Source organism: Ictidomys tridecemlineatus, chromosome 10 (genome assembly GCF_052094955.1).
Source record: "Ictidomys tridecemlineatus isolate mIctTri1 chromosome 10, mIctTri1.hap1, whole genome shotgun sequence".
NCBI lineage: Eukaryota > Metazoa > Chordata > Mammalia > Rodentia > Sciuridae > Ictidomys > Ictidomys tridecemlineatus.
Genome location: NC_135486.1, coordinates 144226207 through 144250414, shown reverse-complemented (window position 1 = coordinate 144250414; position 24208 = coordinate 144226207). Strand labels below are relative to the sequence as shown.

Below are 24208 nucleotides of genomic sequence, written 5' to 3'. Positions count from 1 at the left end.
CCCCGTGGGGTGGCCGACGTGCAGGAAGACCACGTCGCACAGGCCCGGTGCCGAGGCCTCGGGCCCCGGATGTGGACGCCATTTCTCACGTTGGGGGATGTGGTTGGAGCGGCAGGTCAGAGTGGGCCTCTGTGTGTTCCCTGTGGTGCACACCTTGAGGCAGAGCTGGGTCATTTCTCAGGCCCCGGGTCCCCTCCTGGGACTGACACACGTAGAACAGACCAAGGCCTGAAGGGACATCGGCCTCGCGGACAGTCAGAGCGTGACCGTGGCGGTGTGTGTGTGAAGTCTGAGCGTGCAGGACCCGCGACGCTCTCCTCAGTGAGCCTGGCCCCGCACGTTGCTTCTGGCTTCAGTACAGTTTCTGGTTCCTCCCGTGAGCTGTCATCGGTCCCTCTGGGAAGGAAAGTGCCTGTGGGTCTCCAGGGGCTGCCACAGAGAGCCCTTGTGTGCTCTGTGACGGCAGAAAAGTCTTGGGGACCACACTGGAGACTGGCTGAGTGTCCCGCGCCGTCAGGAGGGGTGGGGGCCGGTGCCAGCGCGTCCGGCTGGACGTTGGCCACGGGAGCCCACAGCGTCACGATGGCAGCCAGCCACGGCTCCGGGTTTAATGAAATGCACACGGAGAGCCGTCCGCCTCCAGCGCGGAACAGAAGGCGCTTTGTCAGTCGATCCGGGTGGTGAGGCCTGGAGGCGGGCCCTGGACCGGCCAGCCCTGGACCGGCCAGCCCGTGGCCTCCACCCCCACTCCCTTTCCTACCTGAGCAGAGTCGTTCTGGAAGGGGCAGGGAAATGATGGCATCTGGGTGTGGCTCAGTTGTCATCGAGACCCCGACTCTCGGTTCCCGAGAAGGGCTGCTCCCGGCCCATGTGCTGGGTCGGACGGGATTCGGGGCTCGCAGAGTGGGCTGTTGCCCCGACGGTGCCCAGGTGACCTCAGGCCGACGCACACCAGGCGCCGTCTCAGATCAGGAGCTGCCCCGAGGCCTGGGGGTCCTGGGCCTGAGTGCGAGGTCCCGACGGGGTCGTCCTTGATGGGTTAGAATCTGGGGGATCAAAATGCCCCCGTCCTGCCACCATTTATTGGGGACCTTAGGGTCAGTCCGATGCAAACCCGGGTCACAGTCAGCTTACCTCCTGGGACCTCAAAGGAGAATTCTGCCTTTTCATCCACAAGTGGCCGTCACCTGTCACCCCCACGGACGGCCAGGAAAATGCTTTCTCTGGGACAATGGCTCCCGTCGCCACCCGGGGCTCAACTCTGTGACTGTGGCCTCGCAGCCTCCCAGGCTTGGCCTCCGTCCGCACAGAGGGAGCCTGGTGTGGCCTTCCCCAGGCCTCAGGGGTGACAGGAGGGACCCAGGGAATCGGAAAGGATCCAGCGAGGGCCGGGAGGGCGGGAGCGGGTTCAGGGTTTTATTTAATCTCAGATTTTTTTTTTTTTTTTTTAAGAGAGGGTGAGAGAGGAGAGAGAATTTTTAATATTTATTTTTTAGTTCTCAGCGGACACAACATCTTTTGTTGGTATGTGGTGCTGAGGATCGAACCCGGGTTGCGCGCATACCAGGCGAGCGCGCTACCGCTTGAGCCACATCCCCAGCCCTTAATCTCAGAATTTTAAAGGAGCGAGATTTAGAGCAATTTAAAAGAAACAAACCAGTTCACGGCCCAAGGGGCAGCCCGGCAGGGTCCCGCACATCCAGGAAGGTGTCCCCCATCTAAGGACTCGCCCCCTTTGTGGTGTGGGGGGACCCAGGCCTGTGCGTGGTACCCTGCGCCCAGCACTCACCCCATCCCCTTCCCTTTCAACACACCGTGAACACTCAGCGACAGTACCCCACTGTCCACAGCCCCACGGCTTGTTCCTCTACAGCTGCTGGCCCTGCATGGACATGTGGCCGTCACAGGTCACCCAGAGTGACAGTCTAGGTCACATACTGTCCGCCCATCCTAAGCCCGGGGCTGGCCTTGGGGTTCAGCCTGGGTGTGTGTCCTGTGGGTGTGACATGCTCCCAGCCCTGAAAACCCTCCACTCTGCCGCCGTCCCCTTCTCTGGTTCCCGGCCACCGGTGTCACCGTCTGCAGCTCGGCCTTTTCCAGAAGGTCCCGCGCCGCGCTGGGGTGACCCGGGAGCCCGGCAGGGGATCCCAGGCCCAGGTCACCCACTCTCCTGGCTCAGCGTGGTCCTGGGTTGGCCTGACCGCCCGGCTTCAGTGTCAGCGGGGACTGGGCAGCTGGTGGGGGACGGGGAGGGACTCCCAAAGCCAGGAGCCCCGGGGTGGGGACGCAGGGACACCGCAGGGACACCATGAGTGGTAGCCGGCTGGAGGCTCCTCACCCTCCACGTGTCCTTCGTCCTGGGAGATGGCCTGGGTGTCCACGCAGAGTGTCTCATGGCAGTCAGGACGGGCGGTCACTGGGGCGTCTCTCCCTCCCCCAGGGGGTCGTGGCCTCTCCCTTCTCTGGGCAGTGGCAGCTGGCACAGGTCCCTGACGGGTGATCTCAGGGCGAGTGACCACGGCCGCAGCGGGAGTCCCACCTGCCCGGTCTCCTCCGCCCGGAGGGTCGTGTGCCCTGGAGGGTCAAGACCCCCTCCGGAACTCCTGGAGACTTCGCCATCCCCAATGGGGACATTTTGGAAAAACAGGAAGTGGTGCGCACTTGGCAGCTGCTTCCTGGGAGGGCGGGTGTCCTGTGGGACGTTCCAGGGCACAGAGCAGAGGGTGGAGGCGGGAATACGATCCTCCTGCCTCAGCCTCCGCGGTGGAGCCTGCCCTGGCCCAGGAGAAGGAGGGCATTGTGCTGTGTCCACCTGCAGCTGAAAGTCCAAGGAAATGAAGTCGTCTCTAAGCCGTGACCCCAGGAGGGACGTTGTGGGCTGGGCCTCGCGCTTCTGCCAGGAACCCTGACCCTGGACAGCACAGCCCTCGGAGCCCAGCGAGTGACATCCGTGCCACCGCCACGGTGCCATGGGATCTGCGGGCTGCAGCTGGCGAGGGAGGTGACGGGGAGCCCCGTCCAGGGCCAGCCCTCTTGGCGGCTGACCTGCTCTGCCCTGGTCCTCCCTCCTGTCCTCCCTGTGGGGTGGGGCGCCTCTGTCTCAGGTCTCCGTCGGGTCGTCTGACCAGGGAGCAGTGGGGAGCGCACAGGTGGCACGTGCCGGGTGAGGGGTGTCTGCCGCTGTCTGGGTGGCCCTGTGCATCTGTGCCGTCCCCGTCCAGGGGCCCGCGGCCATCCTGTGGGGAGATGGGTGAGCCACCGGCAGTGGCCGGTCTCATGGGTGTCAAGGGCGTCCTCCTCCTGGCTGGGCAAGCGGCTGGCCGGGCCTCCCCGCCCACGGCGGCTCCAGGCAGGTGAAGCCAGTTGGGAGAGGCTGGTCCGCCTCAGGGGCGCGAGAACCGCGAGCTGGGCCTCACCCGGGTGCCAGGGGGCAGGGGCTGGCCTGTGCCCAGGGGCAGCCGGCAGGGACCTGGCACCCGGATCGCTCCGTGTTCTCTGCCGGAAACGGTGGGCGGAGCCCGGGCTGTGCCTGCCTGTCCTGCTCTGTCCCCAGCTCAGCCCTAGACCCTCCACACCCGAGTCACTGGGTCCCAGGAGCGGGCCACCAGCACTCTCGGGGCGGTGACTAGTTTGCACGGGTGCAGGCTGAAGGCCCTCTCTGTGGTCCCGGGTAAGAGCCATGAGTGCCTGGGAGGGCTCAGAGCCCCCAAGAGCGCGTTTACCAGCCCGCTGGCCGCTGTGGTGGCCCACGCCTGCCGCCCAGCCACTGGGGAGGCCGAGGCAGGAGGATCCCAAGGTCAAGGCCACCTCAGCACCATCGAAGGCCCAGACGGTGTTCAGTGGAGAGAGAGAAGCACTCTGCGCTGGTTAGATGTGACCCCCCCATCTGCCCCCACCCACCGCTGTGTGCTGTCCACTCTATGCCAACGGAATCGTGCGGTGACGTCCTCGAGTGTCGTCCGAGCCGCAGCCTGAATCGGGGCTTCGTCCTTTTTGACGCCCAGGTAGTATTCCACCGTGTCCACTCAGCTGTGGGTGGCCCCACTCTAACAAGCCCCAGCGTGGGGGGGCGGAAGCCGCGGTTCTCCAAAAGTAAATCACGGTATCTGTCACTGAGACTTTCTGTTGTTGTCACACAGCTTCTCTATTCTTTTTAAAGTCATTGTGATGAACCAGGTAGGCGCTTTTGAGGATGAAGACTTTGGGGACACCAGGCTGTCCCAGGCACACCTGGGGTGCCCACGCCCCTCCCCTGGGCCAGGTGGGAACAGTGAGCGACCTGGGGCCGGGCGGGAGCCTGCCTGGGATGGTCGAGGGCAGAGCCTGGCCGTGGGGAAGACTGGCCCCTGACTCCAGGTGGGTGCACAGTAGGGCTGCGGGCAGGGCTCAGGCCCAGCCTGCCTGGCAGCGCCCCTCGTTCTGGTGCCGATGACCCTAGGCCCACCTTTTAGGGGGGAGAGAGAAGAACACCCCCGGGCCCCTGGCCCTCTCTGGCCCAGCAAGTGTCCACTGAGCCCCTCCCCCACAGAAGGCCCCGGCCCTGGGGGGGTGGCGGGCGGCAGCCCAGCGCCCCCTGCAGGCTGCCACGTGCCCTGCGCTGGCTCCACTCCCGCCTCTTTATCTTTGGAGACTGGTCGGCCTGGAGCTTGGATCCTCCTGGCTCAGGCCCTCGGACCCTGGTGCCCTCTGTCCCCCACTTCCCGGGCCTTTGACTTGGGGGCTCCCCCACAGTGAGCCCTGCCCTGCGCGTCTGGAAAGCCCGCTGACCCTCCACGGCCGCCGTTCCAGCCCCAGCCTCCTGCTTGTCCTGGTGGTGATGGTCCCAGGCTGGGCGCCTGCCTTCTGGGGTGCTGCTGGGGCGTCCCTGGAGCCCAGCCTGACCCCTCCCAGCTCAGCTGCGACCTGGGCTCCTGATCTTTGAGAAATGTCAGCCAGGAATTCGTCAATTAGTCAGCGGGTCTGAGGGTGCTGGGGGCAGTGGCCCGGGTTTGTGGGTCACATCATGGCAGAGTGCAGTGAGGGTCAAATGGAATACCTCCCGTGGCCAGGCTATGGCCATTCAATCCCCCAGTGAGCCCTCCCTGGGATTCCACGGTGATGACCACGATGTTCCCAAGTCTTGCTCCTTTTCATGGCTGTGTAGTGTTCTACTGCATGGATGAACCTTACTTGGTTCATGCCGTCGGTGGGTGTTTGGGCTGTTCCCGTCTCTGACAAACACACACTGAAGCGGCTGCCAGTGCCCCCTCAGGAGTCCCTGTGCACGCCCGCTGTCTCACTGGAGCAAATGGCAGGTGTGTTCCGCCTCTGAAGAAGCAGCTGGTTGCTCTAATTTGCATTTCCTTTATTCCTAGGCTGAGCCTCTTGTAGCACAAAGCCACTCCATTTTCTGTGAAGGGTGCTCCTGAGCTTCCTTACTGAGTGGTGTGCCTCAAGTGTGCGCCTCAAGTGTAAGCCGAAAGACACTTGGCCTGTCATTTCCGCCCGTTTTATTCTGCCGGTGAGGGCTGGGGGTGGCTCGGTGGCAGAGTGCTTGCTTGGCATACAGAAGCCCTGGGTTCGATCCCAGCACTGCAAAGAAGTCATTCCTGTTTTTCCCCAATCCGTAAAAAGCTCAGAGAGCTCAAGAAGGTTTCTGAGGTCACACAGCTAATTGAACAAGGAAGCACCGACGCCCAGGTCACCGGTGGAGCCACTGGGAAGTGGGGCCAGCATCCAAGACGGGGACGAAGGCCGGGCCAGGAGTAGGGGGCACTTCTGCCCTTGTGAGAGCCTGCGTAGCTGGTGTCACCTCTTGTCCCTCAGTCCCCTGGGTCCTTAATGTTCTCTCCCAGGAGCAGGTTGGTGGCCCTTAGGGCACAGTCCCTGCCTTTCTGGCCTCGCCTGGTGGCAGACGTGGGCTGGACGCGTGCCTCTGCGTGGATGGCGTTGGCGCCTGCAGGTCATCAAGCCTCGGGGGACACCTGGTCCCACCCGTGTCCAGGAGCCTGGGCGGGGCGGGGGGAGGGCAGCTCTGCAGGGTGTGACCAGGGCACCTCAGGGACGGCCAGCTCCCAGAGTCCAGCTGGGGGGGGCAGGGCTGGCCGGCAGGGCCTACAGGAGCAAAGGGCAGACCCAGCGCCCAGCGCCTTGAGCCGCCCCAGGCCCAGGCTCGGTCCTCGGTCCTCGGGCTGCAGGTGGACAGCCCCTCACCAGCCAGGGGACACGGGCGTCTTAGGGCAGGTGAGAGAACTCCCGGGCTCATTCCTCCGACGGAGGCCTCTCTGAGGTGTGGCCACGTCCCCGTGAAGCTGAGGTGAACGTCCTCCAGGCCCGAGTCTGCAAGGGTGGCCCCCCGTCGGGCCTCTCCCGGCCCAGCAGATTCTGGCCCCTATTTCCTGAGTCGGCTCTTCCCCCGAGCAACCTCTCGCTGGCCGGCTTCAGACTTGGTCCTCTACCAGGATCGGGGACTAGCCCCACTCCTGGGGCATGCCCAGCAGGCAGTGTGTGAGAAGCCGGGCTCCCAAGGTCCGAATGCTGGCTGTGTGATCTCGGGTCCATTAGTCAACCTCTCTGAGCCCCGGTTGACATGGGGCTCTGAGGCTCCTCATTGGCTGTGCCCCTCACCGCTTGCTGACAAGCCTCGCGATCTGCAGTGGGTGTCAACCAAACTTCAGGGCTTTTTGGGCAAACGCCGACTGTCCACGCCTCCTGTGGGGACTGTGGCCCCGGGTGTCGGCCACCTACTGTTGGAGGCCTGGCTTCCAACATGAGGAACTAGAACCTTCTGTGTGTGGGAGGGCTCTCCTGCCTGGCACCGCCCTGGGCCCCAGAACTGGTCTGCGGGTGGCCACCTGCTCACGTGCTCTCTCCACGTGACGTAGTCCTGGGGTCCCAGGTGGAGGGCCCAGGACGGCTGGCCTGGGGCCGGGTGTGTGAACCCTGCAGTGTCTGCCGAGGGCAGCTGGGCTCTGGGGCTCCCAGGTGGATGACCCCCTGCAGCGGGGAGGCGCCATCGTGGACTGAAGCTCAGGGAAGTGCAGCTTTGGGTGGTTTTGGGCACCAGGCCCGGGGCCGGGGAGTTGTCCCAGGCTTCCCACCTGTCCCCCCACACGTCCAGACTCAGTCCACCACTGGCCCCTGGGACGTCACCCTGGAGAAGGTTCTGGAAGGCCCTGGCTGATGGGGCTGCTGGCCCACGCGGGCTTGTGGCCTCCCCTCCCCGGCCAGCGAGGGCATGAGACGCGTCCTCTCCCGCTCCCAGCTCAGCCTCCCTCTGGCCTTCCCAGGCCTCCCGGACAGTGGGCAGCCACGGCCTGGAGACCACCCCTCTCCCCAGGTCCCTTTTTTATTGAAAATTCATTTGTTAAGAAATAAAGGCTTTGTCCAGGAAGACTGGAAGGGGTGCCGCCAGGGGCAGAGGACCCGTCCCCTCCCAGGGAGCCATTGTCCCCAGCCCCTCATCAGAAATGCTAAGTCGAGGCCAGTGCCACTGCTGGGCTACAGGGTGGGCAGCATCAGCATTTCTCAAGCCCAGGCCTGGGGCCCGGGGTCTACCTTGGGAAGGCCCCCAGTCCAGCTGGGCTGAGGAGGGAGGGGACAGGGACTGCCCAGGGGTGGAAGTGGGCACCTCTGCCTCCCGGGCTCTGCCTGCCAGCCCCCCACCTGGGAGCCTCTGGCTCTTTCTCCATCAGGGGTGCCCCCCCGTCCCCTCCAGATGGTGACATGAAGGCTCTGGGCGGATTCTGGTCCCAGCTCCTCCCCCGGCTTGTCTGGTGACCTCCATGAGTGGCTCCCCACCTCTGGACAGGACCCCTCTTGTGTGGTGGTGACCGACCTCTGAGGCTGGAGCTGGCCGGGTCCTGTCTCCTCCTTGTGGGGGGCGGGGTGCCGGGCACTGCCTGTGGGCCCTGCAGGGCCGAGAGCCGCCGTCCACCTCGGGGTTCCCTACGAAATGAACAGGTGTCCACTGCTGTGTCCTGCTCAGGGGGTGACTTGGGAAAAGGAGGGGGCAGGGAGCTCGGGACCATCTCGGTGGCCCACGGGGCCTGAGGCAAGGCACGGAGAGCGGATGGGGGGACGGGACGGGGGCCTCCCGGGGAGACATGGGGACGGGGGCCTCCCGGGGAGACGTGGGGACGGGGGCCTCCCGGGGAGACGTGGGGACGGGGGCCTCCCGGGGAGACGTGGGGACGGGGACCTCCCGGGGAGACGTGGGGACGGGGACCTCCCGGGGAGACGTGGGGACGGGGGCCTCCCGGGGAGACGTGGGGCTGGGACGGGGGCCTCCCGGGGAGACGTGGGGACGGGGGCCTCCCGGGGAGACGTGGGGCTGGGACGGGGGCCTCCCGGGGAGACGTGGGGACGGGGGCCTCCCGGGGAGACGTGGGGCTGGGACGGGGGCCTCCCGGGGAGACGTGGGGCTGGGACGGGGCCCTCCCGGGGGCTCTGGTGGGGCCGGGTTCTTATTTCTGGGCATGGAGCGAGGGAAGCTGGCTCCGGGAGGCTGAGGGGCTGGTGGCCTGGGTTCGAGTCTTGCCCTGCCGCACGCCCGTGTGCGACCCTCAGCCTGACTTTAATGCTCTGTCCCCTACCTTCCTTGGCCAAGGGGATGGTGACGGCCCTCCTCGGGCGACAGAGGCTCACGTGGCTGGCCCTCGCGGCCGTTTACAGCCGTCCCCCCTCCGTGGTCTCACTTTCCAGTTTGTTTCCTGTGGTCAGCCACAGTCCAAAAATAGACAGCGGAAAATTCCAGAAACTAACAATTCCTAAGTCGTCAGCTGTGTCCTGTCCTGAATGGGCAGCATGCGACCTCACGCGTCACGCTGGGGACGGGAGCGGTCCCCTGGCTCCGCAGGTCCACACTGTACGGTGGACGGCTGCCCTGGTTCTTTGTCAGTCTGACACGTTCACCCTCTAGGAGCTGGACCTAGTCTTAAAGATCCTTCTTGGTACTGAGGACTGCACGGGCACTTTACCACGGAGCTGTGGACCCCCCAGTCCTTTCCTTTGTTTCTTAATTCGACCCAGGACCTCACTACGTTGCTGAGACTGGCCTCAAATTTGTGATCCTCCCGTCTCAGCCTCCCGAGTCGATGGGCCGCCACACCTGGCCTGTGCTGATTTACAAGTCAAACTTAGAGCCCATCTGTGGTTTCCCGCCTCCGCTGGGGTCCTGGGGATGCATCTTGGTGGACTAGGGTTCTTTGTGCCTGTCCTGGCCATGCTTCTTACCCAGGACCTGGGGGAAGCCCAGCTCTGCCCCTTTCCCTGATCTCCCTCCCTGACCTCCTTGACCTTCCTCCCTCCTTGACCTCCCTTACCTTACTCCCTCCCTGACCTTCCTCCCTCCCTGACCTTCCTCCCTCCCTGACCTCCCTCCCTCCCTGACCTCCCTCCCTGACCTTCCTCCCTCCCTGACCTTCCTCCCTCCCTGACCTCCCTCCCTCCCTGGCCTCCCTCCCTCCCTCCCTGGCCTCCCTCCCTGACCTCCCTCCCTGACCTCCCTCCCTCCCTGACTTTTCTTCCCTCCCTGACCTCCTTCCCTCCCTGACCTCCCTCCCTGACCTCCCTCCCTCCCTGACCTTCCTCCCTGACCTCCTTCCCTCCCTGACCTTCTTCCCTCCCTGACCTCCCTCCCTGACCTCCCTCCCTCCCTGACCTCCTTCCCTCCCTGACCTCCTTCCCTCCCTGACCTCCCTCCCTCCCTGACCTTTCTTCCCTCCCTGACCTCCTTCCCTCCCTGACCTCCTTCCCTCCCTGACCTCCCTCCCTCCCTGACCTCCCTCCCTGACCTCCTTCCCTCCCTGACCTCCCTCCCTGACCTCCTTCCTTCCCTGACCTTCTTCCCTCCCTCCCTGCTGAGGGAACCGAGCTGAGCTGCCGTGACCCTCTGCCGTTCCTGGCTCCCAGGCGCAGGGTGAGTGGGCACGTGGACCCGGCGTCCCTCAGGTGGGCAGTGTGATGTGGGCGCAGTGTTCTGAGCTCCGAGAACCCTGGCCACCAGCTCTGGGGCAGTGGCCACCACGGAGGGGGCAGTCGGCCCACCCCAGGAGGGTCCTCGGTGGCTGCCCTCACGTGGAGCTGGGGAGGGCCTTGAGGTCGCAGCAGTGGGGGCAGCTGTGATGGTGGCAGGCGGCCTGGCCAGGGGCTGGCCACGGGCCCTGTCCTCAGGAGGCGCTGGTGGGCAGCCGCCTATACCCTGAGGTCAGATGTCCTGGCGCCTGGGGGTCGCAGGCCGCGTCTTGCTGACACCAGGTGCGGGAGGTGACTCGGTGGCGGCCTCATGGAGTTGAGGAGACCCAGCTGGGGGCAGGTCCCCGTGGGTGGACCCCTGGCCGGGTGGGCTGTGGTGCCCCTGGGCCCGGCTCCAGGTTGGCACGACTGCAGTGGGAAGCCAGCCCGGCTGGGCCCCACCCACTGCCCTTCTGTGGCTTTGGGTTCAGGCCACCGCAGCCAGCCTGAGACAAACGGGCCCCGGGAGGGAGGCCGGGGTCTCCAGCCCCACAGCCAACCCAGACACGGAACCCGAGGGCCGCGCCTGAATACCGCCCTTTGTTTCCTTGTGAGTTTGTGGACCTTCAGGCCAGGGCAGAAAAAGCCCCCAGTACCCTTTATTGGCCATCGCTATTAAAGTCCCAGCCACTCAGGAGGCTGAGGCAGGAGGATTGGAAGTTGGAGGCTAGCCTCAGCACCTTGATGAACGTGTCTCAAGACGAAGTCGGGAGTGGAGCTGGTGGCGGAGCACGTGTCTGACACGGGGAAGGCTCTGGGCTCCGTCCCTTGCGTTGGGAGACACACAGGCCAGTCTGTGCCAGGAGCTGGGGCTTCAGTGGGAGAAACTGGACACCGTCTTCCTGGGTCCTGGGACACCTCAGGAGCAGGTCCTCTGTGACCGCCGGGAGTCAGGTGGGCGAGGTGACCGAGGTCCCCCTGCGCGGGGTGCCTCAGAACTGTTGGTGGCCTGGTGGCCACGCTCTGCCCTTCAGAGTCCCGGAACTGGTCAGCGCCCTGCTTGCTGGCCGGCGCTCGGGGCGGGCGGGGTGGTCTTGCGGCTGCCCCAGGTCCCCCGTGAGGGACGGATGATGCTGCCTCATTCTGTTCCCCTGACGGTGACTTGTGTCGGGGACAAGTGCCAAGGAGGAGATTAGTGGGAGGCTGCAGTTTCCCACGAGGCAGAGCCGACAAAGAGGCCATTGTTCCTCCCAGACGCACTGGCCCCGTGCTAGGCCAGGTCCCCTGGAGCCCTCCTGGCGGGGCGGAGGCCGGTGCTGGGCAGGGCGGGAGTCCACTGCTGCGAGGACGTGAGGAGCCACCCCCAGGTCCCCGAGAGACCCGCAGGCCTGGGGGCTTTTCCAAGGCTCTTGGAACTCTGGGACCTCTCGGAGTCGCTCAGGGCCTCCATCATGTGCCGAGGCTGGCCTTGAACTTGCCATCCTCCCGCCTGGGCCTCCTGAGTCCCTGGATCTGGGTGTGCTCACCGCGCTGCCTGAACATCAGCGCCCCCTCACGGGGCGTCCGAGTCGGACAAGAGGCAGGCGAGGTTCCCAGAGCCCGTCTCTCCTGTCCATCGGGCCTCAGGAGTCGGGGGAGAAGACCCTTCCCCACTCTGGAGGCTCCCGAGAGCCGGGAGACTCTGCCCCCCCCCCCCCCGCCTGGTGCCCAGACGGGCCAGGCCTCAAGGTCATGAGGAGGACAGGCTGCTCCCCGGGCCGCGTGGCCTGTGTCTCCAGAGGACTCCTGGTCACCCTGGGACGGTCCTGTCACTGGCCTGTGTGGACGAGCCAGCTGAGGTCACGGCCACCGACAGATGGTGTGGGAGTCGGGGGAGGGCCCAGTCCACGCCCTGGACCAGGGGCTGCCTTTGGCCCCGAGCCCCAGGGGCCCTCGCCTCCAGGCACCAGTTCCCACTCCAGACCAGGGACGGCTCCGCCCAGTTCTGAGCTGGGCAGGTGGCAGCGGCCTGTCATGCCAGCAACTCGGGAGGCCGAGGCTAGAGGATCCCAAGCTCCAGGCCAGCCTCAGCAGCTTCGTGAGACCCTGTCTCTGAACACAAGGCGGGGGGTGTAGCTCGGCGACAGCTGGCCTGGCCTGGCCTGCGGGGGACCTGGGTTCCACTCCTGGGGCCACAAGATCAGAATCACAAAACGGAAACCCGGGGTGCTGGGCGGGGGTTCAGAGGCTCCAGATGGAGGCCACCGGCTGCAGTCGGACGCCTCCTGCCTCGGGGCGCCCTCAGCCTGGTGTTGGCCTCCCTGCCTGCGGGTCGGTGGGGCCCTGGGAGCTCGCGGTGTGTCCCTGGTCTCTGGGCAAAGCGTCAGGCGGGACTGAGCGGCTGTGCAGGCTCTGGTCTCGGGCCCTGCGCTGTCCTCCCCTGGTGCGTCCTGGCCGCCCTGTGCCTGGCCTTGGATTCCTCGGGGGCATCTGGTGGCCGTCAGGATGAGCCCGAGGCCTCGGAGGGTGTCCTGTGGGCGAAATCCTCATTTGGGTGACATGCAGCTTGTCTTTCTGGCCAGTGCCTTTGGTCCCCAGGGTCACTGTGCCTCTGCCGGCCGCAGCTCTGCATCCTCAGCTTGGAACTGAAGGTGACCTGTTGGGTCAAGGCCTCCAAGTCTTGAGGAGGAGGCTGCTGGGGCTGGGCGTGTCCCCAGGCTGCCACCAGGAGGCCCTTGCCAGCCCTCTGCAGGCCCCGGCTCAGCTTAGCTCTGCTGGCCCTGCAGGGCCCCTGGGCGGCTAGGGCACTGGCCAGGGCACGGCCGTCCTGCAGGGCCGAGGGGCTTCTGCCCTCCTGGGCGCAGCAGGCGGGCGGGGCCTCTGGTCGGTGGGGGGCTTTTCTGCACCCCTCCCTGCCCCCCAGCGGGGCCCCCCTTCCCTGCTCCCAACAGGGAAAAAGTCTAGTTTCTTTTTGCCAAAACAGAAAAACACGGTGGCGTGTGCTTTTCCCGGGGACGCTGGCTCCTCTGCCCTTCACAGGGGACACGTGGAGAGACCAGGGCTCGCGCACCCTGAGGCGTGTGCACACAGAGGCCCTCACACTGAGGCTGCGCGGGACACGGTGCCCGGCATGTGCACACACTCGGGAACGCGCGTACACAGCACAGCTCGCTCACGGGGACACGCAGACCAGGGACACGGATTCGCTCACGGCGAAGCCAGCCTTCCCGCCACACCCACAGGACTTGAGGGACACGCGTGCACACACACACGCACACAGAGGTTTGCACACACACCTATGTGGGCACAGAGACAGGACCCGTGAGGGTGGCCACCTGCTGGACAGGGGCACCCGCGTGCTGGCTGCAGTGGGGCGGGTTGGACCCTCAGGCAGGAGACGCACGTCCATCCCCAGGGCTGCGAGCGCCCCGACTGGACTCTTCACTGATCCCAAAGAAGGAGCGTGGGGACAGCAGGGGCTCGGGGACACTGTCTTTCTGACCGCTGTTTTTCACGTGGTCTGAGGGTGGACCCAGCGCCTCGGGCACGCTGGGCAGGGTCCTACCCCGAGCCCGGCCCAGGACCCGGGGCTCAGAATTTGCGTCTTGAGAATCGTTCGGAGCCTGGCCTGGGAGCTGGGCTGCGGGTGGAGTCCAGGCCCCTCCACCTGCCATCGGGGTGACCGAGGTACCGTCCCTCCCCTCTGTCCAGCCTGGCCTGGGAGCTGGGCTGCGGGTGGAGTCCAGGCCCCTCCACCTGCCATCGGGGTGACCGAGGTACCGTCCCTCCCCTCTGTCCAGCCTGGCCTGGGAGCTGGGCTCCGGGTGGAGTCCAGGCCCCTCCACCTGCCATCAGGGTGACCGAGGTACCGTCCCTCCCCTCTGTCCAGCCTGGCTGGGAGCCGAGGGCCGGACCCGGGTGGCGCGAGAGCTGTTAAAAGGACTCAGCTCGCCGTGGAGACGACGTTGAGAACCAAGGCGGGGTGACCACCCCTTCCTGTCCCTGTCCCCTCTGGTGGCTTCTGCTGACGGTGGCCGGTTGCTCCCGACAAGCCGGCGCCCTCTCCAGCCCGGCCAGCCTGGCCCCCTCACGGCCACGGTGCAGCGGAGATGCTGTTGGGGGAGCGGCTGGCTTGGGGGCAGGCCCCGCGGGTGTGGCCCACAGAGGGACGGTGGTCACAGTCCCAGGACAGGCAGCGGCAGGCGGAGCCGGCAGGGTGGCCGAGGAGCGGGCCCCTGCGGGTGAGTGGGTGGACAGCTCTGCTGGCCTCTGCTGGCCTCTACGTCCTGGGAGGGGTGGCCCCTGTTCCAGGTCTCCCTGGGTCGTCCTTGGGGCCCATCTGCTCTCCCTGACCGTGGCTCGGCCTGGGCACAGACGGCCTCTGGGCTGGGGACTGCCCGGGGACCGGTGTCGCCGTGGCTCCCGGCTAGCTCCAGCGCCCTCTGTCCCTCTAGCGTGACACCCACAACGTCCCCAGGTCTTCCCATGTGTCCCCCTTTGGCCTGAGGGTGCGGCTCCCGTCCTGGGGCACGGGGTGGCCCCACACGCCTGTCTGCACGTCCTCGGGTCGGGCACGGGGTGGGACGTGCAGCCAGGCGTGTGGGGCCATGCCCGAGCCACCTCAGGACATGGAAGACCTGGGGACGTTGTGGGTGTCCACGCTAGAGGGACAGAGGGCGCTGGAGCTAGCCGGAGCCGCGCAGTCCCCAGCCCAGAGGCCTTCCTTGGCATCTCGTCCTGGTGTGTAACTGTGGGCTGCCCTGGACGGGCCTGTAGGCCGCTGCCCGGCGTCGGCTCCCTCGTGAGGCTCCTGGAGAGGCCTTGGGGGAGGCTGTACCTCCCAGAGGTCCTCGGACGCCCATCAGGGGAGGACGCCAGTGGCCAGGCCCTGCTCCGGCACGAGCCAGGCAGGCGAGTGGGGGGGGCCGGTGTCCAGGGCCAGGCTCACGGTCCCTCTGCCCCCTCAGTTCAGCTGCAGCGGGTGCTGGAGGCCATTGGCCCCGCGGGCCTGGCCGCTGCAGCCCTCACCCCGGGCAGGGCGCCTGGGCCTCACGGGAGCAGTGGCCGAGATCCGGTGGTGGCCATCCGGGCCTTCCTGAGGGTCCCCTGCCCTGCAGACGTGAGCTCCTGGGCACTCTGGGGTTTGGGGTTGGCAGGGGTCTCACGATTCACTGCTGTGCTTGCTCCCTCAGCCTTTGCTGTCTGCTGAGCACCGACTGTATGCAGGGCGCCCAGGTCTGTTCTCGCGGAGCCCGTCTGGGGTGAAGGCAGACCACTCACAGAACACACAAGGGACATTTCCAAGATCATCGGGTGCGTCACGCCCTCCAGTGCGGGCCTCGGGGTGAGGGCCAGAACCCTGCCGTCTCTTATTCTGGCACCCAGGACCGATCCCAGGGACACACTACCCCTGAGCCACGTCCCGGCCTTGTCACTGCTGGATGCAGGGTCTTGCTAAGTTGCCGAGGCCGGCCTCGAACTTGGGAACTGTTGTGTGGCGGGCGCCGTGGGTCTGCAGGGAGCTCTGTGGAAGGCGATGGCGCCCGCCTGGCCTTGGAGGCTCGAGCTGCGCCGTGTGGGACTGGGGTCGGTCCTGCCAGCTGCCCTGCTCCTTCCCACCTTTGGCCCCCGCGATGGTGACAGGGAGCTGCCCGCGGTCGAGGCCTGTTGACAGCCGGACGGCAGGGGTCTGCAGGAGCAGCAGGTCAGGGCGGGCACCCAGCGATGGCCTGCCTCTGCCCACGCAGCGGTCCGCGCTCTCCCGCCTGGACCAGGCCCCGAGGAGGACACCCAGGTCCGCATCCTCGCCTCCCTGGCCCCATGAGGTGCCCTGGCCAGGAGGTGCCCGGGTGCGGCACACCCAGGTGAGCGAGCCGTCCACCCAGGGTGAGCGGGGGCCTGCCTGGCCCTGCCCACCTGGCCCTGCCCGCCTGGCCCTGCCCGTGGCTCAGGGGGCCCAGGAGCCACCGTCAAACGTGACTTGTCATTGACCCGCCAGTCACCATGCTGGGCCCCTTCCCTGGCCACACATCTGGACGAGTGGCCCCTGGTCCCCGCCCAGTTGGAGGTGACAAGCCTCTTCTCCTCTCAGGTCTGTTTCCTCATCTGTGACATGGGGTGTGGCCGGTCCCCGCGGTCCCTTAAGGAGCCCCGAGACAGAGGAGGGACAGTCCTGGGGATCTGGGCTCCTCGGGGTCGGAAGGTCCTTAACCAGGAGGACTGTGGGCGGGGTCCCCGAGGCAGAGCTCGCTGATGAGGGGACACAGTGCACCTGGGAGCCGTTCCCATCCTGGCTCAGCCACCCCTGCTGTGCCCGGGGCCAGAGCGCCAGACCCCGTGACGGCTGCTGCTGCCTCCCTCGTGGCGGGAGGAGGAAAGGGGTCACCACAGGGGGACGTTGAGGACAGGAGGCCCGGGGCAGGGGACTCGTGTTCATGTTCCCCACGCTGTGCCCCAGGGTCACACTGGGCAGATGTCACCGTGGGCGGCGGGCACTAGGGAAGGCCTCCTTCGGGGTCTGGCTCCCGTTTCCTGAAGGTGATCTCTGAGCCATTCTGACACAGAGACAGCAAACACGGGCCCGGTCACACACAGCATGATGGCTGGCGGGTCAATGACAAGTCCCATGTTTGACGGTGGCCTGTGGCATCATGCCGCAGAGTGTCCTTCCCTGGGTCTGTGTGTGCTCCTTCTGAGATGGTGACGCAGTGGCCTCGGACGTGCCTCTGTTGGGTGACGCTGGGCCACGTGGCCCCCACCTGCCTCCCCTCGGCTGCCCCTGGGTCCCCTGCCCCTGGCCGTATGGTCCTAGACCTTTGGCTCCCGGCACCATCCCTGGTTCTGTCCAGGTGTGAGGACGCGGCCAGCCTATTGGAGCGTGAGGGTTCCGCTCCCGCCTTCTGACCCTGGTAGCCCTCGGGCAAAGTCGGTGCTTAACGACTCGGTGCTGCCCGTGGGCCCTGTGAGGTCAGCGTGCGCCTGACCCCGAGCAGAGGCCAGGGCCACCTGTGAAGGACTGGGCAGCTGGGCCCAGCCCTGCCCTGTGGACTGGGCTCCGTGGACAACGGCTGGGCGGGGGCTCGCCCTGGACCCAGGGAGACTCAGGTCAGTCCAGGCTGGGCCTCGCCGTCTGCCGCCGTGACTTGAGGCCCTGGCAGTGGCCACTCTGTGACGGGGACAGCGGGGCTTTCTGTGCAGAGGCTGAGAACCGAAGCCACTGACCCTCCCCTGAGGACTTCAGGTGCGGCCACCAGGGCTCCTCAGAATCCTCCTGGCCCCTCGAGGAGTGACCGGGAGGGGACGGCACTCCCCAGCGTGCATCCCCCCACCACGGGCTGCTCCACGCCCCCCGCCCCCCGGAGACGAGGTCTCGGCTGCTGGAAGGGATACGGGGTGGGCGCCTCCTCCCGCTTCCCTCCCGTTTGTCAGCGGGGGCTGCAGGTGGCTCTCCAGGGGCTGGGCAGGGCCACCCTTGGAGCCTCCGAGGGGAAAGGAAGGACAGGCCGACAACCCAGGCCCTGCAGCAAGGGCTCCCGGGGCGGCCAGGTCCTGGCCGGGGGCTGCATCGTGGCGCCTGGGCCCAGCCGGACCTGCAGCCGTGCTCTGTGCAGCCTGCCCTCACTGCGTCCTGTTTCAATGCTAACATCGGAAGTAAGACTCTGGGTGAGACCCGATCTCTGCTGTTTATAGGAGAAACGTCAGCTCTGCCCACACCGGGCCTCCCGTCCCAGACGACAGCTCACGCTGGGACCGCGGGAGGGGACCCCTAATTGCACGCAGCTTGGCGGCCTGTTCTCCTGAGCTTCTTGGTTATCCAGGGACAGTGTTGTCCCCCATCTTGATTCTAAGACAGACGCTCTATCCCCTCAGTGGGGCTGCCTGGGGCCGGGGTTAGCTTAGTCCAGGCGGGAAGGCGGGCAGAGGTGGGCTGTGTGCTGGCCTGTGGCCATGGTGCCGTGGAACTCCGCACCTTCTTTCCTATTGTCCAGTTACAAATCGCTACAGACTCAGCGGCTTGAAGCCACAGAAATGTGTCCAGCGCTTCTCGGGGTCACGGTTGCAGACGGCCTGGCGTGGCTAGCGGGAGGTGGCCAGGTTCTTCCGGGGGCTGCAGGAGGCCGCGTCCCACTTCTAGAAGCGGCTTCTGTCTCCTAAACCTCGAGGGGAGGCCTTCCAACCCCCCTTCAGCCCTCCTCTCCCTCTTAAGGGCCACCGGCCACCTGGACAGGATCCCTCACCCAGCCACGTCCCCACGGTCCCTTTTGTCACGGGTGGTGACATTTGTGGTGCAGGCGTCCTTGGGCGGGGGTCGGGCTTTCTTCTGGGGGGGCCTTGACCTGGGGTGGCCGGTAGGAGGAGGGACTCTGCCCTGTCCGCCGTTCCTTGAGCGCCCACTCTGTGCGGCCTGAAGCCACTTCCTGTGAGTAGGAGGAGTGTAGACCCCGGGTCCTGGGTTCTGAGGGTGGCTCGGCCAGCACAGAGGGGGAAGGTGACCTCGGTGCCTCTGGTTCTCTCTCACCCAGGCTAAGGGCAGGGCCATCGAGGCCACTGAGAGTGACCGGAAGGCCAAGCTGCACCGAAGGGGTCTAACCCGCCGCAGCGTGGCCTGGATCAGCCTGTCCTCGCAGGGCCCCGTCCAGGGCTGGACACGCTGGCTCTGCCCTCCTCCCGGAGCCCAGCTCTCTGGTCTCCCTGGGCCTGAGCCTGGGTGGGAACAGGGTGTTCCAGGGCGTCCCCGGGAGCCGCTGAGTTGGGTGTGGAAGCGGAGCTGCCGCTGACCCCCCACGCCCCAGGGCAGGAGCTGGACTGTCCCTCGCTGGGCGAGGAAGGCTCTCGGTGTTAGAGTGAAGCTGCCCTGGAGAGCCACAGCAGGGCCCTGACTCTGTGTGGCTCGCTAGTGACCGGCAGGCTGCGCTGACGGTAGGCGACGCTTCCTGCCTGGTCAGGTCCTGCTTCAGCGTGGCTCTGCCCCCACCCCCGGGGGCACCCGGGATCCAGGCTCTGCTCCCCGCCCCCCTGTGCTCCCGGATCCAGGCTCTGCTCCCCGCCGCCCTGTGCTCCGGGATCCAGGCTCTGCTCCCCGCCCCCCTGTGCTCCGGGATCCAGGCTCTGCTCCCCGCCCTGTGCTCCGGGATCCAGGCTCTGCTCCCCGCCCCCCTGTGCTCCGGCATCCAGGCTCTGCTCCCCGCCCCCCTGTGCTCCGGGATCCAGGCTCTGCTCCCTGCCCCCCTGTGCTCCAGGATCCAGGCTCTGCTCCCCGCCCCCCTGTGCTCCGGGATCCAGGCTCTGCTCCCCGCCCTGTGCTCCGGGATCCAGGCTCTGCTCCCTGCCCTGTGCTCCGGGATCCAGGCTCTGCTCCCCGCCCCCCTGTGCTCCAGGATCCAGGCTCTGCTCCCCGCCCCCCTGTGCTCCGGGATCCAGGCTCTGCTCCCCGCCCCCCTGTGCTCCGGGATCCAGGCTCTGCCCCCACCCCTGGGGGCACCCGGGATCCAGGCTCTGCTCCCCGCCCCCCTGTGCTCCAGCATCCAGGCTCTGCTCCCTGCCCTGTGCTCCAGGATCCAGGCTCTGCTCCCCGCCCCCCTGTGCTCCGGGATCCAGGCTCTGCTCCCCGCCCCCCTGTGCTCCAGGATCCAGGCTCTGCTCCCCGCCCCCCTGTGCTCCAGGATCCAGGCTCTGCTCCCCGCCCCCCTGTGCTCCGGGATCCAGGCTCTGCTCCCCGCCCCCCTGTGCTCCAGCATCCAGGCTCTGCTCCCTGCCCTGTGCTCTGGGATCCAGGCTCTGCTCCCCGCCCCCCTGTGCTCTGGGATCCAGGCTCTGCTCCCCGCCCCCCTGTGCTCTGGGATCCAGGCTCTGCTCCCCGCCCCCCTGTGCTCCGGGATCCAGGCTCTGCTCCCCGCCCCCCTGTGCTCCGGGATCCAGGCTCTGCTCCCCGCCCCCCTGTGCTCTGGGATCCAGGCTCTGCTGTCCCCCCCGTGCTCCGGGATCCAGGCTCTGTCCCTCCCCTGTGCTCCAGGATCCAGGCTCTGCTCCGCCGGGGGCACGTGAGGATCCAGGCTCTGTCCCCCCCTACCCTGGGTGCTCGGGATCCAGGCAGCCATGGGGACAGAGGGTGGAGAATTCTGCAGACATTCCTGTGGACCAGGCCTGTCCCCTGCACATGTCACTTGGCCCGTATCCTCCTGAGCAGACTCATCCGAGGCTCCGCCTCATGCAGGGGCCTGGGAAGGGTGGCTGAGCCGCGTGTCCTGAAGGACAAGGGGATGGGGTGGGGGAGTGGACACAGCCACCCAGTCTGCCCGTGGGTCCTCCGCACACACAGTGTGTCTGCGGCACGCCCAGCTCTGCTAGGCGCAGGGGTGCGCAGGTGACGCGGTCTCTGTCCCTATCTCCCAGGGGTCTCCAGCTCGTGGGCTCGTGGGTGTGGTGCACGTTCAAGGTCACCTCCCGCTGCCGCTGCTAAGTGGCGGAGTGAACTCGGGGTACAGCGGGGAGCCCCCTTGGCTGACTTGGAAGTGGGGAGGGTTTAGCTGCAGGAGCAGGCCCTGGCTCACGGTCAGGGGAGGAGGCCCAACGGCAGGGAGCCTGGGGTCCTGGGCTGTCCCCAGCCCCATGTCTGGACCTCCTTCCAGGTGGCTCTGCCTGAGGAGCGGGAGGACAGGAGCCTCTGCCCTCTGTGGGGACGAGCGCTGACAACCCTGGAGTGACTTGTCCCTCTTGGTGCCTGGCCAGCACCTCCCCTGCTCCCTCTGACCCCTCTTCCTCAGCCTCCTCTTCCTCGGCCCCCCACAGGCCTCCCTGCAGCTGAACGGCCTGGTTCCCACCTGGCGTCCTCCCTCCTCCTGGCCTCCCCTCCCGGCCTCCCCTCCCGGCTGCGATCACTTGGCCCCCAGCGGTCACTTGGAAGGAAGTGGTCGGTCCCTGGGGGAGAAGCCGGCATCGGGTTTCCCCTTCCAGAATGGAGGGGACGGTCCTTTCCTCCGAGCCCTGCCCTGGGGTTTGGGAGGAGCCACGGATCCTGCAGAAGGGCGTCCAGAGCCCGAGGTGTGCCCAGCGAGGGCAGAAGGCCCGGGCGGCCTGGTGGGGAGGCCTCTGTCCCCAGGCCCAGACCCAGTGGTGAGAACGGGGCAGCTCCGAGGGCCCTCCTCACCCTCCCAGGCCTCCCTGCTTACCAGTGGCCGCTCCCAAGGCTGTGGAGGCGGCTTGGTGGCGCCTGCTGGGTCTGGTCAGCCCCCCGCCTGGCTCCAACTCCAGCCCCCTTGAGGAAGGTGAATGGGCCACAGTGACCCTCACCTGGGGGCGTTTGTCCCCAGGGACACTGGGCAGTTTCTGGCACTTACACTGGAAGGAGGAGGTGCTGGGCGCTGCTGACTGGGCGCAGGTCACCCCAGATGTCGTGGCGCCCAGGCAAGGGGCCCCCAGGCGAGAGGCTTGAGGTGGGACATCTCCGGGGTTGGAGAGTCCACGCTGGCCTGCAGGGGAGGGACGGGCTCCTGCAGGGGCCAGGCCTGGAGCGCTGCTGTCCAGACCCTCGGACTTCACACCAGGGGAGGCCGAGGCTCCCGAGTCCAGCCTGACCATGTCCAGCCCTGACCACCACATGGCAGGGCCCTCGAGCCCTGGCCGCAGCCATTCTGCAGCTCTGACCTCCTGGGTGCCCAGACGCCTTCTTTCCTGTCCCCAGCAAGGAGCTGCTCTTCCAGGGCCAGCACCGCCTTCCTGAGCCACTGTCCCAGCCAAGGTGACGGCGCCCCTGCAGGGAGGAGCACGTGAGCACCCAGCTTCTGGGTTCTGCAGACGTACCTGGGCGTGTCCTGTCCCCACCCTGTGCCCTCACCCTGCCCCCGCACTGCAGCCTCTACCTGTCCTGGAGCAGCCACCAGACCACCAGGAACAGCAGGGACCGGGGAGGGGTCTGCGCGGAGCCCTGGGCGGAGCCAAGCTGCACTCTGCAGCCTGAGCGGCCCTGGGGCCAACCTCTTGTACCAGGTCCCCAGGGGACTGCAGGAAAGGCACTGGGTGGGGCGGGAGACCTGGTCCCCACACGGAACAGCCACAGGTACCCGGCTGCCGGCAGTGCCCAGGCCAGCCCGTTGGTGTCCTTGTCAGCCCTGGTTGCAGAAGATGAACAGAGGGCTGCAGCGACCCTGCGTCTCGCGGCCTGTGGAAGGCAGGGCTGCCAGGCTCGTCCTGAGTCCCTGCGGGCACCACCAGCCCCGTCTCTGTCACGTGCTTATTCTGTCTGCTCCTCTCTGAGCCTCGGTCTCTTCTTCTGTAAATGGGCTGATGGTCTCCAAGGGCCTTGCCCAGGACTGGGATTCTGTGCTCAGAGCTACCTGCTCCCGGCCCTTGGCCTTCAGGGAGAAGGCTGCGTGTGGGCAGGGAGGAGGGAAGGGCGGGCGGGCGGGCGGGCGCTGGCCCAGCCATCCTCCCCTCTGCACCTGGAGCAGGTCGGCAGGCAGGTGGGCAGGGAAAATCCGGGCACCTGGGGTGGGGTTGGGGGCTCCTCAGCAGGAGAGGGAGGAGGACTCCCCGGACTCCCAGGTTACGGGGGCTTGGAGACTTTGAGGGTCCTTTATTCGACTGTTCCTTCATCAGTGCTTTATTAAGCACCTCCTGTATGCCAGGCCGCGTTGGAGGCACAGGCATGGCTCCCAGGGCTCCCAGGGCAGTGGAGGTGGTGTTTTTGATGCAGTTCTGGGGCTTGAACCCGGGTGCTGACCCACTGTGCCCCATCCCCTTGATTATTTTGACACAGGGTCTCCCCAAGTTGCTGAGGCTGGCCTCAAACTCGAGGCCTCCCGCGTGGCTGGGCTAGGACAGCTTGTGCTCTGACTCCCCCCCCCCGCACCCTCCACACCGTCACTGCCGAGTCGGCTGGTGGGCCAGCAGCTGAGGCCCACCTCGCTGTGTGTCTTTGGGAGGTTCACATGGCCTCTCTGAGCCTCCGTTTCCATGTGTGGGACAGAGGCAGACAGGAGGGCCTCCTGGGGGAGGGGCTTATCACGAGGGGGGAGGGGCAGCGAGTGCAGACGCAGAAGATGGGGACAGGACACAAGGGAGAGGGCCATGGGCTGGGACCATGGGGGACCCCGGCGGGGAGCCGCCCCTGGTTGTCTTTGGAGATGAGGAGTCTGGGGTCAAGGCGGTCCCCCAGATGCTCCTGGGGTCCCGGTCTGGGCTCGGAGCTCCTGCAGAGAAGGGTGGGAGGTGGGCCATCTGTCCCCAGCCCCCGGCAGGGGCCACCTGCCCTGCTCTGGCTCCCCAGGGTGGGGTGTCAGCCCTCCTCCTCTTACCCTCAATGCAGAGGCCACTCGCCTGCAGCAGGGGACAGCCGTGACCCTGGGCTCTCCTGGGCCCAGCCTCCCTGGGGCAGGCAGGTGCTGGCCGCCTGCTCGGGCCTCTCCGCCGGGCCTCTCCCGCTGGCCCAGCCTCCACACCCCCTCTTCCTGACGGCTGCAGGAGACCTGGGGCCTGGGGGTCCCCAACCTGGGGCCTGGGGGTCCTAACCTGGACCCCGGCCGTCCTAGGGCCAGCAGAACACGGCGCGGGAGGTGAGGCCCAGGCCTGCCCACTGCAGAGCGCACCTGCTGGGGGCCGCGGGTCCTGCTCCCGTCTCCGGAGCACAGGCTGGGCCGGGTGGGCTCCTGTTGCGGCCTTGCTGCCGGCTGGCCCCGGACGCTGGCCTGGACCCTGGCCTGACCCTCCACGACCACAGCAGGTCCTCCGCCCCTGACCTCCCTGGGGCACTCGAGGTGAGTGGCCAGGGCAGGGCCCATGTCCAGCAGGAAGATGCCCATGTCCTTCCCCACTCTCCCTGGACAGTGGGCGGCCCCGCCATCTGGTGGCCAGCCATGGAAGCTCAGGCCAGGGCTTCCCTAGAGGTGGCCTGCTGACTGGCCACCCGCCGACCTGGCCCAGCCCCCTCAGCTGCCCCCTGCAGTGGGCTGAGGACTGCCCGGTCCTGCCCCCCGGGGGCCACACGCGGGCACTGACCTTGGTGCGTGCAGGTTGCTGTGGCAGCACGGGGTCTGGTCCCCGACTCCAGCTGAGGGCAGGGGAGGAGCGGAGGGAGGGTCTGGGGACGGGTCCCCTCTGAGCCTCAGGAACTTCACGAGGTGGGTTCAGGGTGCCCTTCTCCCAGAGCACAGTGCGTCCTCAGTGCTGCCCCCCGCTGTGTCCCCGCTGGGTGACCCTGGCCGAGGACTGTCCCTCTGAGCCTCCGTCTTCCCCTGTCCAGGTAGGGGAACGGCCTTCGCCCAGCGCCTGCAGGAGGTGGGTGTGGGGTGGGCAGAGGGCA

At 66.9% G+C, this 24208-nt stretch overlaps 2 protein-coding genes across 3 annotated transcripts; both read right to left on the bottom strand.

Moving 5' to 3' along the window:
* Window positions 1-1603: 1603 nt before the first annotated feature.
* On the bottom strand, window positions 1604-9304 carry LOC144367593 (uncharacterized). Of its 2 annotated transcripts, XM_078024650.1 has the most exons (3): window positions 8574-9304; window positions 7114-7926; window positions 1604-7079 (listed from the first exon to the last, which is right to left on the bottom strand). In XM_078024650.1, the coding sequence occupies exon 3, from the start codon at window positions 3679-3681 to the stop codon at window positions 2752-2754; it is 930 nt and encodes a 309-aa protein (XP_077880776.1). In that variant the 5' UTR covers window positions 3682-7079; window positions 7114-7926; window positions 8574-9304; the 3' UTR covers window positions 1604-2751. The 2 variants fall into 2 exon arrangements, with proteins under 2 accessions (XP_077880776.1, XP_077880775.1); XM_078024649.1 differs by having other exon boundaries at window positions 1604-7926.
* Window positions 9305-19774: 10470 nt separating this feature from the next.
* LOC144367639 (uncharacterized) lies at window positions 19775-22557 on the bottom strand. The gene is made up of 3 exons (XM_078024734.1): window positions 22458-22557; window positions 21771-22140; window positions 19775-21661 (listed from the first exon to the last, which is right to left on the bottom strand). The coding sequence occupies exons 1-3, from the start codon at window positions 22555-22557 to the stop codon at window positions 21055-21057; spliced, it is 1077 nt and encodes a 358-aa protein (XP_077880860.1). The 3' UTR covers window positions 19775-21054.
* Window positions 22558-24208: the final 1651 nt, after the last annotated feature.

Excerpts from the sequence above, each read along its gene's own strand:
- LOC144367593 (XM_078024649.1), bottom strand. The coding sequence starts at position 3,681 with ATGGCTCTTACCCGGGACCACAGAGAGGGCCTTCAGCCTGCACCCGTG.
- LOC144367639 (XM_078024734.1), bottom strand. The coding sequence starts at position 22,557 with ATGCCTGTGCCTCCAACGCGGCCTGGCATACAGGAGGTGCTTAATAAA. Across the intron at positions 22,141-22,457 it reads CTCAAAGTCTCCAAGCCCCC|CACGTGACAGAGACGGGGCT; the intron begins GTAACCTGGGAG and ends AGACAGAATAAG. Across the intron at positions 21,662-21,770 it reads TGGTGGCTGCTCCAGGACAG|GGGCGCCGTCACCTTGGCTG; the intron begins GTAGAGGCTGCA and ends TCCTCCCTGCAG.